Source organism: Haliotis cracherodii, unplaced genomic scaffold (genome assembly GCF_022045235.1).
Source record: "Haliotis cracherodii isolate W230 unplaced genomic scaffold, xgHalCrac1.p SCAF_3, whole genome shotgun sequence".
Lineage (NCBI taxonomy): Eukaryota > Metazoa > Mollusca > Gastropoda > Lepetellida > Haliotidae > Haliotis > Haliotis cracherodii.
The window spans coordinates 39,995,146-40,013,503 of record NW_027266286.1 but is presented as its reverse complement, the minus strand read 5'-3'; the positions used below and the strand labels follow the sequence as shown (position 1 = coordinate 40,013,503).

Sequence of the window (18,358 nt, the reverse complement as noted above, 5' to 3'; positions counted from 1 at the left end):
GTACCCATCAGGACCACTTCCAGCAGTGTCTGATGTATTGCTGTCACTGCTAGGTGTCTGTACCCATCAGGACCACTTCCAGCAGTGTCAGATGTATTGCTGTCACTGCTAGGTGTCTGTACCCATCAGGATCACTTCCAGCAGTGTCTGATGTATTGCTGTCACTGCTAGGTGTCTGTACCCATCAGGATCACTTCCAGCAGTGTCAAATGTATTGCTGTCACTGCTAGGTGTCTGTACCCATCAGGACCGGGTCCACAGTGTCAAATGTATTGCTGTCACTGCTAGGTGTCTGTACCCATCAGGACCACTTCCAGCAGTGTCTGATGTATTGCTGTCACTGCTAGGTGTCTGTACCCATCAGGACCACTTCCAGCAGTGTCAGATGTATTGCTGTCACTGCTAGGTGTCTGTACCCATCAGGATCACTTCCAGCAGTGTCAGATGTATTGCTGTCACTGCTAGGTGTCTGTACCCATCAGGATCACTTCCAGCAGTGTCAGATGTATTGCTGTCACTGCTAGGTGTCTGTACCCATCAGGACCGGGTACACAGTGTCCATCCACAGCAATAACACATGTTCATAATTGACAGGGTCGGCCTAATCTATCGGTGAGATGAACAGCTGTTCAGTCTTGAATTCCCCGGTATCTTGACATGCAGGCTTACCAACACACACTATAATAGCCTTTTAAATATCATTGCTCCTAAAGTCATAAAAACACTGTATCACAGAGAAGGAGTACCCTTGAATGCAAGCTCAACACAATGTATCCTCTTTTGTTCTCTCTTCACAATTTCAAGGTGTGACCTTTGGTCCAACTACTGCAAGAGTAGAGACACTACTGCACTACTATAGCAAAACAGGCGCAGATCCACAGCAGATTGTCTGCTTCGGGGCTGAATGACAAGTCATTGTTGTATAACATCATTTGGCAATCTATTGCAAATTCACGTATGTTTGGCACATGTCCATGTTGCACTACTACACATCCACAAACCAGGCAAATTGAAACTGTTAATTGTTCAAAGTTTATAGTGAGAGAGTTAGGTGTAGTGGGTGGTTGTTAAAACAGTCTTATCATGTGCAGGGAGACATGTAAACATGTACCCTGTCCTTGGTAATTACCCTTGTCACTAACAGTAATACTGAAAAGGGAGCAAACATCCCTCATAAACCACATTCACAAATAATTGATCAATTGTAAAAGAAGACATGATCTGCAACAGTACATACAGATACGGCCCAGCAAAGTGCATTGAACCCGAACATATCCTTTCTCAGTGAACTGATCCTACTGCTGTAAACAACACCAACAAGCACATCCCGTCATCACATTCTGGCTGAATTATATCATGGCAGTCTCTCTTCCTGGTGTAGACCTCTCACATCAATTTGTAACTTTCCCACTGCCTTGTCACTGCTTCTCGATACTACAGTGCATCCCTTCCAGAAACATGACGGTGCATCTGTGTATCTCTTCCAGAAACATGACGGTGCATCTCTTCCAGAAACATGACAGTGTATCTCTTCCAGAAACATGACGGTGCATCTTTTCCAGAAACATGACGGTGCATCCCTTCCAGAAACATGACGGTGCATCTCTTCCAGAAACATGACGGTGCATCTCTTCCAGAAACATGACGGTGCATCTCTTCCAGAAACATGACGGTGCATCTCTTCCAGAAACACGACGGTGCATCTCTTCCAGAAACACGACGGTGCATCTCTTCCAGAAACAGGACGGTGCATCTCTTCCAGAAACATGACGGTGCATCTCTTCCAGAAACATGACGGTGCATCTCTTCCAGAAACATGACGGTGCATCTCTTCCAGAAACATGACGGTGCATCTCTTCCAGAAACATGACGGTGCATCTCTTCCAGAAACATGACGGTGCATCTCTTCCAGAAACACGACGGTGCATCTCTTCCAGAAACATGTCGGTGCATCTCTTCCAGAAACATGACGGTGCATCTCTTCCAAAAACATGACGGTGCATCTCTTCCAGAAACATGACAGTGCATCTCTTCCAGAAACATGACGATGCCTTTGTTCATGGTGATAGTTGGCCTTATGATCATCTAAACAACATCAACAATGGGTTTCTTTCCCAAATGTGACAGTCCGCCAGATAACTGTCATTCATCTGAATCCTACTTACGTCTCTATCCATGTTATTCCAAAACTATTGTGATTGCACAATAATGAAGATAAAGTGTTTGTACTTGAATGATGTCTTGTCCTATGATATCCTCCCACATTTCCTTGATTCAGTGTATTGTTGAGAAGCAAAAGGAAGTAGCTTTGATATCCACCTGTTCTGCATGGAAGTGCTATCTATTGATAGCCTAGCATGGAATCTAGGTGAACATTTTCTGTCATGACTCCATGGAATGAGGACAACTGCACTAGATTGACACTTCAAGCAATCTTTATACCAGTTTCTATGGCAACTATGAGACCTAGGTGGTCTGTTAAATCTGACAGATAAGCAAAGTTTGATGCGGAAAGAAATAACAGCTCACTTTAACTGTCACCTGAGAATATTCAGAATGTAAAAAAAATGAAGCCAGCTTTAAATAGTTGTTGAATTTGAATTTTCCATATTGACCAATCAATACTTTTGTAGACATATTGCAAAACAAAATCTCGTGCCAAAGAAGAACATGTGCCGAAGTATTTGGAGACAAGTCTCCTTCTAGTACTTTAGAATAGCATCTGTATGACCAGGCTAGGGGCAGACAGGCATAAGGCACCCACTCACAGCCTTCCAAGCAACTGGGTCAATAGAACAATTTGCAGTAATGGGCAGAGTCATTTAAGTCAATGCTCTCTGAAACATTATATCCCTTTTTGTTGTGTTTGAGCCACATCGATATAGCATCTTGACTGGTCAGTTGTCCTGCTTTCATGCTGTTGAATCTTGGATTGGCCAGCAAGGTGTGGGCGGGACAGGACGTTAGGAACACACCGTTCTTCCCCGACGCTAGGAGGTCCTGCGAGTGTTGGAGGATAGCCTGCTTCACCCTGTCCAACACTTGCATATTCCTGGGGGGGCAGAGTCCAGCCCGAGTACAGGAGATACTCAGTGTGGCCGACGAGTACCATGTGTCATACAGGGAGTTGGCAAAGAACATTGGCGTGAACACATGCTTGTAGAACACCTCAGGCAGGAAACAGCGCCACCGAACCTGTTCTGGGAGGTTCCCTGTACACTCCTTTAGCACCAAGGATTCTGTGGGAGGGGAAACAATATCCCATTAGAAGAGAAAAATGGTACAGTTTAAAATGTCACCAAAGACTGTAATGTAATAGTTGCTGTCAGCAATGACTTTTATATAATTGCCTAAATACTGAGGACTAAATTGTATGGATCTGAACAAAATATAATGCCAGAAAAGAACCAACATACAGTCCTGTTCAGTTGGACAATTTCAGAGAAGATTTTTTCAAAAGCCAAAAATGTATTTGAGAGAATTTAGAAGGAGACAAAAAAAAATATCAAAAAAATCAAATATTGCAAAAATATTAACACTTATGTTGAGAGCAACTACTAACTACACCTACAATAAATGTCATTCCATGTTGAAAACAAATGACAAATGAACAACAGGTTTTTCAATATGGCTGCTAGATTGAACAACTTTAGCCCAATCATTGGTTTGAACAAAGATGTGAAGTTTCAGCTTAATGGTTAGTTGTTTCTGAGATAATGTTTACAGAGCTAACTGTATTTCACTATATGATGGGATTTGTATTGTATCAAATAATGGAAGCAAAACTGTTTCACAAGAGGCGGCATGATGTACTTCTGGGGTAAGTGTCATGCAGCATATACTTCTAGGGTAAGTGTTGTGCAGCATATACTTCTAGGGTAAGTGTTGTGCAGCATGTACTTCTGGGGTAAGTGTTCTGTAGCATGTACTTCTGGGGTAAGTGTCATGCAGCATGTACTTCTGGGGTAAGCGTTGTGCAGCATGTACTTCTGGGGTAAGTGTTGTGCAGCATGTACTTCTGGGGTAAGTGTTGTGTAGCATGTACTTCTGGGGTAAGTGTTGTGCAGCATGTACTTCTGGGGTAAGTGTTCTGTAGCATGTACTTCTGGGGTAAGTGTTGTGCAGCATGTACTTCTGGGGTAAGTGTTGTGCAGCATGTACTTCTGGGGTAAGTGTTGTGCAGCATGTACTTCTGGGGTAAGTGTTGTGCAGCATGTATCTCTGGGGTAAGTCTTGTGCAGCATGTACTTCTGGGATAAGCGTTGTGCAGCATGTACTTCTGGGGTAAGTGTTGTACAGCATGTACTTCTGGGGTAAGTGTTGTGCAGCATGTACTTCTGGGGTAAGTGCTGTGCAGCATGTACTTCTGGGGTAAGCGTTGTGCAGCATGTACTTCTGGGGTAAGTGTTGTGCAGCATGTACTTCTGGGGTAAGTGTTGTGCAGCATGTACTTCTGGGGTAAGCGTTGTGCAGCATGTACTTCTGGGATAAGCGTTGTGCAGCATGTACTTCTGGGGTAAGTGTTGTACCGCATGTTCTTCTGGGGTAAGTGTTGTACAGTATTTACTTCTGGGGTTGCAAGTGTTGTGCAGCATGTACTTCTGGGGTAAGCGTTGTGCAGCATGTACTTCTGAGGTTGCAAGTGTTGTGCATCATGTACTTCTGGGGTTACTAGAGTTGTGCAACATGTATTTCTCGGGTAAGTGTTGTGCATCTTGTACTTCTGCTTTAAGTGTTGTGCAGCATGTACTTCTGGGGTAAGTGTTGTGCAGCATGTACTTCTGAGGTGTTAGGCGTCATGTACTTCTGGGTTAAGTGTTGTGCAGCATGTACTTCTGTGATAAGTGTTGTGCAGCATGTACTTCTGGGATAAGTGTTGTGCAGCATGTACTTCTGAGGTGTTAGGCGTCATGTACTTCTGGGTTAAGTGTTGTGCAGCATGTACTTCTGTGATAAGTGTTGTGCAGCATGTACTTCTGAGGTGTTAGCCGTCATGTACTTCTGAGTTAAGTGTTGTGCAGCATGTACTTCTGGGATAAGTGTTGTGCAGCATGTACTTCTGAGGTGTTAGGCGACATGTACTTCTGGGGTAAGTGTTCTGTAGCATGTACTTCTGGGGTAAGTGTCATGCAGCATGTACTTCTGGGGTAAGCGTTGTGCAGCATGTACTTCTGGGGTAAGTGTTGTGCAGCATGTACTTCTGGGGTAAGTGTTGTGTAGCATGTACTTCTGGGGTAAGTGTTGTGCAGCATGTACTTCTGGGGTAAGTGTTCTGTAGCATGTACTTCTGGGGTAAGTGTTGTGCAGCATGTACTTCTGGGGTAAGTGTTGTGCAGCATGTACTTCTGGGGTAAGTGTTGTGCAGCATGTACTTCTGGGGTAAGTGTTGTGCAGCATGTATCTCTGGGGTAAGTCTTGTGCAGCATGTACTTCTGGGATAAGCGTTGTGCAGCATGTACTTCTGGGGTAAGTGTTGTACAGCATGTACTTCTGGGGTAAGTGTTGTGCAGCATGTACTTCTGGGGTAAGTGCTGTGCAGCATGTACTTCTGGGGTAAGCGTTGTGCAGCATGTACTTCTGGGGTAAGTGTTGTGCAGCATGTACTTCTGGGGTAAGTGTTGTGCAGCATGTACTTCTGGGGTAAGCGTTGTGCAGCATGTACTTCTGGGATAAGCGTTGTGCAGCATGTACTTCTGGGGTAAGTGTTGTACCGCATGTTCTTCTGGGGTAAGTGTTGTACAGTATTTACTTCTGGGGTTGCAAGTGTTGTGCAGCATGTACTTCTGGGGTAAGCGTTGTGCAGCATGTACTTCTGAGGTTGCAAGTGTTGTGCATCATGTACTTCTGGGGTTACTAGAGTTGTGCAACATGTATTTCTCGGGTAAGTGTTGTGCATCTTGTACTTCTGCTTTAAGTGTTGTGCAGCATGTACTTCTGGGGTAAGTGTTGTGCAGCATGTACTTCTGAGGTGTTAGGCGTCATGTACTTCTGGGTTAAGTGTTGTGCAGCATGTACTTCTGTGATAAGTGTTGTGCAGCATGTACTTCTGAGGTGTTAGGCGTCATGTACTTCTGGGTTAAGTGTTGTGCAGCATGTACTTCTGTGATAAGTGTTGTGCAGCATGTACTTCTGAGGTGTTAGCCGTCATGTACTTCTGAGTTAAGTGTTGTGCAGCATGTACTTCTGGGATAAGTGTTGTGCAGCATGTACTTCTGAGGTGTTAGGCGACATGTACTTCTGGGTTAAGTGTTGTGTAGCATGATTTACCTCTGAGGTTGTGGAGATTGTAAGTGTTGTGCAGCATCTCCGCCATGACATGCTGTTGATTGGCATCTGGTTGATCCAGGAACAGGGAGCCATCCACCAGCACATGCAGGGTCTTCACTGATGATGGCAGCTTCTCCCTCAACCGGTCAGCTTGGAGAAGAGCTGCAAGCCCTCCAGCTGTAGCATAAATCCCCTCCTAACACATGTGTTACTGTGAACATTCCTCTTTAATGAAACATATCCCGTCAAATATTATTATGCATTTCAAGGTGATCCGTGGAAGTTGTCCTACATAGCTGAGTACACAACAGTTTGCAGCTACAAGCTACAACAACCACACAACAGCAGTCAAGCTACAACAACCACACAACAGCAATCAAGCTACAACAACCACACAACAGAAGTCAAGCTACAGCAACCACACATCAGTCAAGCTACAACCACACAACAGCAGTCAAGCTACCACCCTACAACAGCAGTCATGCTACAATAACCACACAACAGCAGTCAAGCTACAACAACCACACAACAGCAGTCAAGCTACAACAACCACACAACAGGAGTCAAGCTACAACAACCACACAACAGCAATCAAGCTACAACAACCACACAACAGAAGTCAAGCTACAGCAACCACACATCAGTCAAGCTACAACCACACATCAGTCAAGCTACAACCACACAACAGCAGTCAAGCTACCACCCTACAACAGCAGTCATGCTACAATAACCACACAACAGCAGTCAAGCTACAACAACCACACAACAGGTGTCATGCAACAGCAACCACACAACAGCAGTCATGCTACAACAACCACACAACAGGTGTCATGCAACAGCAACCACACAACAGCAGTCATGCTACAACAACCACACAACAGGTGTCATGCAACAGCAACCACACAACAGCAGTCATGCTACAACAACCACACAACAGGTGTCATGCAACAGCAACCACACAACAGCAGTCAAACTACAGCAACCACACAACAGCAGTCCAGCTACAACAACCACACAACAGCAGTCAAGCTACAGCAACCACACAACAGCAGTCAAGCTACAACAACCACACAACAGGTGTCATGCAACAGCAACCACACAACAGTAGTCATGCTACAACAACCACACAACAGCAGTCATGCTAAAACTACAAAACATCAGTCGAGCTACAACCACACAACAGGTGTCATGCAACAGCAACCACACAACAGCAGTCCAGCTACAGCAACCACACAACAGCAGTCAATGTACAACAACCACACAACAGAAGTCAAGCTACAACAACCACACAACAGCAGTCAAGCTACAACACCCACACAACAGCAGTCAAACTACAACCACACAACAGAAGTCAAGCTACAACCACACAACAGCAGTCAAGCTACAACCATACAACAACGGTCAAGCTACAACAACCACACAACAGCAGTCGAGCTACAACCACACAACAGCAGTCAAGCTACAACCACACAACAGCAGTCAAGCTACAACCACACAACAGCAGTCAAGCTACAACCACACAACAGCAGTCAAGCTACAACCACACAACATCAGCCACACAATAACAGACACACTACAGCAGATGCACAACACCAGGGGATGTCAAATATTGGTTGAAAACCTTGGCCCTACACATATGACTGGGGGTCTTCTTCTACGAAAAAGACACCAGACACTAAACAATACTCTAGGCCAACCACCCCACACTCAAGATCAGTCCATGTGGGAATTAGACACACAGTCAGGTACACGGGCACACAGGTGTATAGATATCGTTGTGTACCAATGATGATGACATACCTGATGACCCAGCAAGGATGACATGATGTGCTGTGGCCAGGCTGGTGTGAGACAGCAGGTACTCGATCAAAGTCTCAAAGACTGCCCCACCTCGCAAATACAGTTGCCGGGATTGCACATCCAACACACCTGACTTGTTACCTGCAACAGAACACGACAATACCTTACATAACACATGTAAAGTCAGCAAAACATGATGACACCTTACATAACACCTGTAGTGTCAGCAGGACATGACTACACCTTACATAACACCTGTAGTGTCAGCAGGACATGACTACACCTTACATAACACCTGTAGTGTCAGCTGAACATGACGACACCTTACATAACACCTGTAGTGTCAGCAGAACATGACACCTTACATAACACCTGTAGTGTCAGCAGAGCATGACACCTTACATAACACCTGTAGTGTCAGCTGAACATGACGACACCTTACATAACACCTGTAGTGTCAGCAGAACATGATGACACCTTACATAACACCTGTAGTGTCAGCAGAACATGACGACCTCTTACATAACACTAATAGTGTCAGCTGAACATTACGACACCTTACATAACACCTGTAGTGTCAGCACAACATGACTACACCTTACATAACACTAATAGAGTCAGCTGAACATGACTACACCTTACATAACACCTGTAGCGTCAGCTGAACATGATGACACCTTACATAACACCTGTAGTGTCAGCTGAACATGACGACACCTTGCATAACACCTGTAGTGTCAGCAGAACATGACAACTTACATAACACCTGTAGTGTCAGCAGAGCATGACACATTACATAACACCTGTAGTGTCAGCTGAACATGACGACACCTTACATAACACTAATAGTGTCAGCAGAACATGATGACACCTTACATAACACCTGTAGTGTCAGCAGGACATGACTACAACTTACATAACACCTGTAGTGTCAGCTGAACATGACACATTACATAACACCTGTAGTGTCAGCTGAACATGACGACACCTTACATAACACCTGTAGTGTCAGCAGAACATGACACCTTACATAACACCTGTAGTGTCAGCAGAGTATGACACCTTACATAACACTAATAGTGTCAGCTGAACATGACGACACCTTACATAACACCTGTAAAGTCAGCAGAACATGACGACACCTTACATAACACCTGTAGTGTCAGCAGAACATGACACCTTACATAACACCTGTAGTGTCAGCATAGCATGACACCTTACATAACACTAATAGTGTCAGCTGAACATGACGACACCTTACATAACACCTGTAGTGTCAGCAGAACATGACACCTTACATAACACTAATAGTGTCAGCTGAACATGACGACACCTTACATAACACCTGTAGTGTCAGCAGAACATGACGACACCTTACATAACACTAATAGAGTCAGCAGAACATGACGACACCTTACATAACACCTGTAGTGTCAGCTGAACATGATGACACCTTACATAACACCTGTAGTGTCAGCTGAACATGACGACACCTTACAAAACACCTGTAGTGTCAGCAGAACATGACACCTTACATAACACCTGTAGTGTCAGCAGAGCATGACACCTTACATAACACTAATAGTGTCAGCTGAACATGACGACACCTTACATAACACCTGTAGTGTCAGCAGAACATGACAACACCTTACATAACACCTGTAGTGTCAGCAGGACATGACTACAACTTACATAACACCTGTAGTGTCAGCTGAACATGACACATTACATAACACCTGTAGTGTCAGCTGAACATGACGACACCTTACATAACACCTGTAGTGTCAGCAGAACATGACACCTTACATAACACCTGTAGTGTCAGCAGAGCATGACACCTTACATAACACTAATAGTGTCAGCTGAACATGACGACACCTTACATAACACCTGTAAAGTCAGCAGAACATGACGACACCTTACATAACACCTGTAGTGTCAGCAGAACATGACACCTTACATAACACCTGTAGTGTCAGCATAGCATGACACCTTACATAACACTAATAGTGTCAGCTGAACATGACGACACCTTACATAACACCTGTAGTGTCAGCAGAACATGACACCTTACATAACACTAATAGTGTCAGCTGAACATGACGACACCTTACATAACACCTGTAGTGTCAGCAGAACATGACGACACCTTACATAACACTAATAGAGTCAGCAGAACATGACGACACCTTACATAACACCTGTAGTGTCAGCTGAACATGATGACACCTTACATAACACCTGTAGTGTCAGCTGAACATGACGACACCTTACAAAACACCTGTAGTGTCAGCAGAACATGACACCTTACATAACACCTGTAGTGTCAGCAGAGCATGACACCTTACATAACACTAATAGTGTCAGCTGAACATGACGACACCTTACATAACACCTGTAGTGTCAGCAGAACATGACAACACCTTACATAACACCTGTAGTGTCAGCTGAATATGACAACACCTTACATAACACCTGTAGTGTCAGCAGAACATGACACCTTACATAACACTGATAGAGTCAGCAGAACATGACGACACCTTGCATAACACCTGTAGTGTCAGTAGAACAAGACACCTTACATAACACTAGTAGAGTCAGCAGAACATGACACCTTACATAACACTAGTAGAGTCAGCAGAACATGACGACACCTTACATAACACCTGTAGTGTTGGCTGAACACATCTTCCTGAGGCAAGGGTGTTAACTGACAATACAAGTCTAGTTTACAGTCTTGTTGAACTAGGCTGGAATTTCCAGGCTCGATCATAGTGCCACCAGTGGCTATTATGAGTTATGTCCCTTCTATGTCCCTCCTATTGACCAATCAGATTTCATCTCTCATAGCACGTGCATTTGCTTCAAACAAATTGGCAGTAATCAAAATCTATATTGTAATAAAACAGGTTTTACGATGAAGTGAATCAAATCATTTGAGCACCTTGATTAAACACATGAAAAGATTTGCAAAAATATCTTTTGATGCCCAGTTGTCGGAACACTTGCTTTGCAAATTATGCAGTCAACAGAAATCTGCATGTTGAAATCCATGTTGTTTACAAACTGAATGTCTAGTGATTTTGATTCTATTCTGCACAGACTCATTAATCCAGCCAAAATGTAACTCTAGTTTGGAAAGGGTGGAAACTGGACTTTTATAGTCAGATAACTCCCTTGACTCGGGAAGATGGCTGATCACTTTACCCATCACCTGTAGTGTCAGCTGAACCTCCTCTACCTACCTGTGAAAGAGCTCCCATCACAGTACAGAAACTGGGCAGTGTTCCAGGTGAAGAAGTCTGGGTTGACCCTCTCGTCACTGGACAGGATACCCTCAAACAGAGCAGAGGTGTGGGCAGACTGGCTTGATCCCAGCTCGGTGAAGCTCCTGTGTGGTACAGACATGTTGGAGGTCAGCGACACCTTCCATTACATTGGACATTCTGGACATTGTGTGGAAAATAGAGCTCTAAGAATGACTGCATAAATATCAGGAATTGTTATCAGTATCAATAATATAGTATTGATTTCCTGTTTGAATTATGTTGTCATAACCTAAAACAAAAACACATTGATATCCCCTTCCCTTAAATATGTGCATAAAATAAAATACAGTTCATCATATACGAGGGGTGGCCTAAAAGTTCTGAGCCTACCTATGAAGGATGTATAGTCCCTAGTACCCTTAACAGCGTACATGTATTAAGTGCAATACTTCTTACATGCTGTATTTGAACCTAATCCACAACCAGGCAGCATATGTCTTTAGGTGTTCTCTGCTGATGAAAAGGTACAAAATTGGCTACCTCCAACAGCCATATATGTGGACACAGTGTCAACTATAGGACATGGTGCTCCTATCTTTGGCACTGCAAAGAAGTGGGCAGCAGGGTTCAAGAGGGGAAGAGAGATCGTCAAAGATGAATCTGGATCAGGAAGACCTTCAACTGCCACCAGGTAAGGAACATGTTGATAAAATACATGATATGATTACAGATGATCCATGACTCACCACACATCACATGGCCAATACAGTAGGCATCTCATGGGAGAGTGGAGAACATTCTGAGGAATGTACTGGGCATGACAAAGGTTTCAGCCTGCTGGGTTCCATAGATTTTGATCACTGATCAGAAACGATACAGGTTCATCTCTCACAAGACTTTGAGAAGGCAAAGTCAGTTCCATCAAATGGCAAGGTGATGGCTTCAGTTATTTGGAGTCCAAAGTCATCCTACTAGTGGACAACTTCCCAAAAGGTAAGATTAAAGGTGTAGTTCCACCAGGACAATGCACCTGTGCAGCAAGTCTGTTGTTGCCATGGCTGCAAATTCAAATGCATGACTATGCCTTTGAACTCTTCTATTTTCATCAGCTCTGGCACCATCAGATTTCCATCTACATCCCAAACTTGAAGAAAGAACTGTCTTGCAACCATTACACAATTGATTACATCACCACCAGGAATAAGACTTCTACACCAGTGGGATCCAGGTACTCAAGCATCATTAGTAGTGGATAATGTCGAAAAGATAATTAGCAACCAACTCCATCAATGCAGTCTATCATAGAGGCTAGGAACTTTTCAACCACCCCTCGTACTTCATTATACCAAACAAGGTTAATCTTACAGCTTGTGACATGGTCACTGATGACTAAACCATACAATTCCTTCTATTCTTTAGAGGCTTTCAATACCCTCCACGGGCCTTAATTAGTAATGATTCTTTTCAATAGACAGAATCATTCATTTAATAAGCAAGGTTACATATAATATTTTCAAAATTCTACATCATGATTAAATAAATAAAAATAATAAAATAAACAAGTCCTGGAATGTTGTATGATGCTGTGCTTGTTATGTAGTAAACACTGTAGTGATGTATGATGCTGTGCTTGTAGTAAACATTGTAGTGATGTATGATGCTGTGCTTGTAGCAAACATTGTAGTGTTATATGATGCTGTGCTTGTAGTAAACACTGTAGTGATGTATGATGCTGTGCTTGTAGTTAACACTGTAGTGATGTATGATGCTGTGCTTGTAGTAAACACTGTAGTGATGTATGATGCTGTGCTTGTAGTAAACACTGTAGTGATGTATGATGCTGTGCTTGTAGTAAACATTGTAGTGATGTATGATGCTGTGCTTGTAGTAAACACTGAAGTGATGTATGATGCTGTGCTTGTAGTAAACATTGTAGTGATATATGATGCTGTGCTTGTAGTAAACACTGTAGTGATGTATGATGCTGTGCTTGTAGTAAACACTGTAGTGATGTATGATGCTGTGCTTGTAGTAAACACTGCAGTGATGTATGATGCTGTGCTTGTAGTAAACATTGTAGTGATGTATGATGTTGTGCTTTTAGTAAACACTGAATTGATATATGATGCTGTGCTTGTAGTAAACACTGAATTGATATATGATGCTGTGCTTTTAGTAAACACTGAATTGATATATGATGCTGTGCTTGTAGTAAACACTGAATTGATATATGATGCTGTGCTTTTAGTAAACACTGAATTGATATATGATGCTGTGCTTGTAGTAAACACTGAATTGATATATGATGCTGTGCTTTTAGTAAACACTGCAGTGATATATGATGCTGTGCTTGTAGTAAACACTCTAGTGATGTATGATGCTGTGTTTATGATAAGCATAGGTTCTATGGGACCTGTTTCAACCCAAATGTCCAACTGGGTTGTTTGATGTATGATATCTGAAGTGCTTACAAAGTTTCATCAAGGAATTTTGACAGGTGTATGAATTCTACTCTGCAAAATGAAACCCTCATTTGAACACTGTCATAAGTCCTATTTGTTATTGCCTTAGAAAAGCAAAATATAGACATCTGAAAAAATATGTGTACAGCAAAAGGCACCAGCACTGTACTTGCCTCATGTATACTGGTATACAAAGTTTCACAAAGAAAGAGAAACAGTTATGAGTTATGCTCCGAAAACAATACCTACCCTCATTTGAACTTAAATCATACTTGTTGCCTTGGAAATGCATATAAATATAAATTTCAAAAATTCCTGAATAGCAAATGGCAACAGTTCAATACATACATGCGGATTATACATAATTTCACCCCAAAAAAACAAGTGGGCTGAAAAAAAAGACAAGTGGTTCTCAGGCAATTGCTTTTGAAAATATTGTGCGGGCGGGCGTCTTTTTTGTTTTGTTTTTTTAAACTTGTACAAACTGGTAAGAATCCAAATCTGTATATCGCTGTGTATAAGAGGCTTTCAAGGGGTCAGGTGGGGGTCATCTTATACACAGGGTTGAAGAGGATTTTTTTTTTAAATTTCCCCAACACAAACACATTACTGTGAGCTTGTAACACCGGAAATACCATGTCAGCAAATCCGTGCAGAAGTACACAAATTAATCATGTTATTACACTGCCTGGTTGTAAAAAGAGTTTATAATATTTCTGAATGTATATTTGTAATCTATTTCATTAATTTTATTCAACATTTCATTCAATATTGTTTCAATTCATTTCGGCTAAATTGTATGTGAAGTGATCGGCAGATTGCAAGACTCAATCTTAATCTCTGCATATAAAACAATGCCAATCAGAACAGGAAATACTGTTTAATCGGTAAATCATCATGTCTAGTGATGTTTTATCTCAAATTTCAAATTTGTATTGGCCAAGTTTAATTGTTATGATCTGTTCTTTTTCCTGAATTCGCTGAAAGGATACAATGTAATTTTTTCAGCGGAAGACAAACAAGTCTGTATTGCAAATGTAGGGACTTTGTATGCACTGGTGATGTGCTTCATTCTGATTCGCTTTCTAGACGGGGTATATAATTAGCATTTCCCACTTATTTTATGAGACAAATAAACATGTAATTGTAAATCTTAACCTCTGTGTATGAAACAGTGTCATTCATACAGTACACAAACGCCTTTGAATTTGTAAATCATCATGTCTGGGGATGTTTTATCACAAATTTAATGTTTTCTTTGACCAAATTTGTAAACAGCAAAACAAGCACACAAACTCCTATATTGCTGCCATGATCAATCATGATAACACTGGAGATGTGCAGTAAAGCAGTGCGCATGAAAATGGAAGAAACTGCAAGTTGGATTGCATTGTTTTTAAGTACTGTAGCATTTCACTTTTGGGATCGTGTGATCGAGACGCGGAATATTTAAGGGATTTGTGATGATGAGGTGGTGCCTGAGAACCAGGAATATATATATATTTTTTTAGCCTTATTGGTTTATGAGTTATGCTTTGGACATGAAACCTGATGGACAGACAGAGCTTGTTTGTATACCCCTTACAAAACTTACTTTGGGCAGGGTGTAACAAGAAACCTAGTAAACTACTATCATTATGTACATATGTCCAGATTACATGTTATCTTCACGACATGTTCAGTGGTTAGTTCAGTACTTCCTGTGTGTGAAGATTGTGGAGTACCTGTGGTAGCAGTCCGTGGGAGACACACACCAGCCCCCAGACTGGAGGTGCAGCAGCCAGTTGTTCTCAGCACTGATCTCACCTGACAACACAGACACACGACACACTGTCACAATTGTTTACATACAATCAATAGTTTAGAACAATCAGATATAAAAGTTGAATTCAAGTGTGTGACTGATGATATACTACCAGGCTTGATTCAACTTGCACCAAGTGCCTGTCAACATGAAGAACTAGCTGCACCAGAAAAAACAAAACAGGTTGCACACTGGTCCCATAAAAGTATCCGATGAGATTGGTCATACGACTGTATCATATATTTTGCTGACCTCACCCTTTTAATGTAACATTTTATTTTGACAACACCACCCTCAAATACATGTAACATTATATTATGACCCCCCTCAAATACATGTAACATGTAACATTTGTTTGTGACAACTCCACCACCATTCTATAATAAATGACCAGTCACTAAATAATGTTGCAATTCAAATTTATACTTCATTTTATTTATTTGAAAAAAGAATTAGAACTGTCATTTTTATACTGAGATCACAATGTCTGAGATAGAAATTAGAATGCTGGTGGAACCTATGCAGCCAATATGCTCCTCTAGGGGTAGAGAACTCCTCTCAGCTTTAACATCAAGTAGGCCTCCTCACCATGTCGGAGATAAAATGCTGGTGGGGACCCATCCAGACAATACGCTCCTCTAGGGGCAGAGTAGTCCTCTGGTAAAATCACAAGCTCACCATCTGTGTCACTTTCATTATGGAATTGTACAAACACAACACGCATGTTCGACAATGCTCGCACAATCACTACTATGGCAACAAGCATTATGGCAAGAGTTATCTGAATGTACAGTCTTCGAGAACACACAATAGGTGGAAGAAAGTTTGGCCGTGAAAGTCTTGTTGGGGCAAACTTAAATGTCATGGCTGGAGGTTTTTGTAAAAGAGCTTCATCTGATTCCCTGTGCCCGAATTCCATGTTTGAATCTATGAACCAGCAGCGACAATACAAGCATCAAAACTGGTCCAACATGACAGCTTTGATAGGAGCACCCGAACTGTTAGAAAGTGTCATCCATAAGTTGTGGTGTGGGGAACCTGAAACAGGGAAAATAATAAGGGTCTGGTAAGATGGTACGCATGGTGCTTCTGTCCAGTGTACAAACAGAAGCAGATCAAGTTACCATGGTTACGGCTGGTTACATGTGAGTGGTGACCAGTGGTGATAGGTTACCTGATACATCTGGTTCAACATCTGACAGTTCAAATCATTACAGAGAGCCTACTGTGATAATGAAATGCCAGCCACGAGCACACAGACAGTACAGCGCCGGCTGGAGTCAGCACGAGGTGTTCACGGGGCTGTTACCAACAAACTATCAAACTACTAGCCTAACTACTATTTCGATGAAAGCAAATTCTTTCCTATATTATGTGCTGAACATAGAATATTAAGGACATAGACATGTGATAGCGGTGTGAAATCGTTTCAAACTGATGTCAGATTCTGTTGGACCAATGACGTTTCTACTGCACTGGTCTCATTGTCCAATCGTTTACACACAGTACGTTCCACAATAACGATAAATATCATATCACACAGTGCATATATCATGTATATCATCCATATCATTCTCTATATCAGAGCAATAATGTTGATCATGAGTATTGACATATCATCTCATACACACATAAACAATAGATAAAGGTGTCAGCTGATACTTGATTACAGATTTCACTGGGGAAAACGCTGCAAACGAACTGTACAAATCGAAAGGTTAATTGAACTTACCAATTTGTCATCATTAGCTAGCGTAACTGTCCATAGGTACCGCAGTATGACACATGTAACTGCTTTGTCCATGTCAGTAATCACGATATTCACACATCGCCATCATGAGCGTCCCCGACTGTTAACATAATCTCCGTACACCGACGATGTCGGGAGCTGAGCAAGGGTCGTAAACTGTTTTGGTCGATCTTTACTACAACAACCGGGTTCGAGTCTTGGACATTTTGCACTTGCGTACATTCACAACATTGAATTCTTTTTACCATTAAATACCATTTGCATTTTTTTTAATTAAAGCAGGTTTGGCTGTTTTCAAAACAAGAACAAATGAATCAAATATAGATTGAGTATAATTAGTAATTCAGTATTGATAAATGCAATATAAATATCATTTCTAGAAAACCTTGACACGATTTTCTATGAGATAAAATGAGATAAATACTCAAGAAATCAAAATATTGCTGCCCCAGTGAGATCACATCGCTTAACATCTCTCAACATAACCAGCATTTGTTTGACCATAAGAAGTGAGTGAAACGATCAGTAAAACGTCGTCCTGTGGTCGTATATATATATGTGCGTGCGTGCGTGCGTGCGTGCGTGCGTGCGTGCGTGTGTGTGCGTGTGCGTGTGCGTGTGTTCACATTGTCATGGTTTCCATTGTTAAAAGTGTCGAACTTCATGTTCTCTATTTCCCTTATAACTACCGTCGATTGTGCATGCGCAGTGATACAATGTTTGCTGCAATGAATCAAGCTGACGCGACAGAGTGTATGACACGGTCTTTAACTGATTTTCTCTGTATAAATACCTGTTAAGAAGAGCCCTGTACATAGTTTCTTTAAATCTTTACAGTTTGAAATACACAAGATGCGTTGAAGATTTTAAATGTTTGGATCGTAGATATATTTGTTTGTCTATATAACGCACCACAGCGGAATAAATAATGCAAGTCATCTGCAATGCCTGTCGAATTGCTGAGTTGCTGCAATCTCAGCGTTCTCCTCGGGGGTATTGGGCCGGA

The 18,358-nt window shown here is 42.0% G+C and overlaps 1 protein-coding gene across 1 annotated transcript; it reads right to left on the bottom strand.

Annotated features, from left to right (window-relative positions):
- Positions 1-450: 450 nt before the first annotated feature.
- On the bottom strand, positions 451-17,439 carry LOC139473948 (uncharacterized). The gene is made up of 7 exons (XM_071256785.1): positions 17,335-17,439; positions 16,191-16,640; positions 15,523-15,604; positions 11,313-11,458; positions 8,068-8,208; positions 6,268-6,444; positions 451-3,239 (listed from the first exon to the last, which is right to left on the bottom strand). Exons 2-7 carry the CDS (start codon positions 16,519-16,521, stop codon positions 2,788-2,790), a joined length of 1,329 nt encoding a protein of 442 aa, XP_071112886.1. The 5' UTR covers positions 16,522-16,640; positions 17,335-17,439; the 3' UTR covers positions 451-2,787.
- Between the last annotated feature and the right edge of the window lie 919 nt (positions 17,440-18,358).

What these genes read in the sequence shown, in the direction of transcription:
- LOC139473948 (XM_071256785.1), bottom strand. Translation starts at nt 16,521, where the DNA reads ATGGAATTCGGGCACAGGGAATCAGATGAAGCTCTTTTACAAAAACCT. An exon ending in TGATGGGAGCTCTTTCACAG is followed by an intron (nt 8,209 to 11,312) that starts GTAGGTAGAGGA and finishes GTTCTGTTGCAG; the next exon opens with GTAACAAGTCAGGTGTGTTG. An exon ending in CATCCTTGCTGGGTCATCAG is followed by an intron (nt 6,445 to 8,067) that starts GTATGTCATCAT and finishes TTTATGCTACAG; the next exon opens with CTGGAGGGCTTGCAGCTCTT.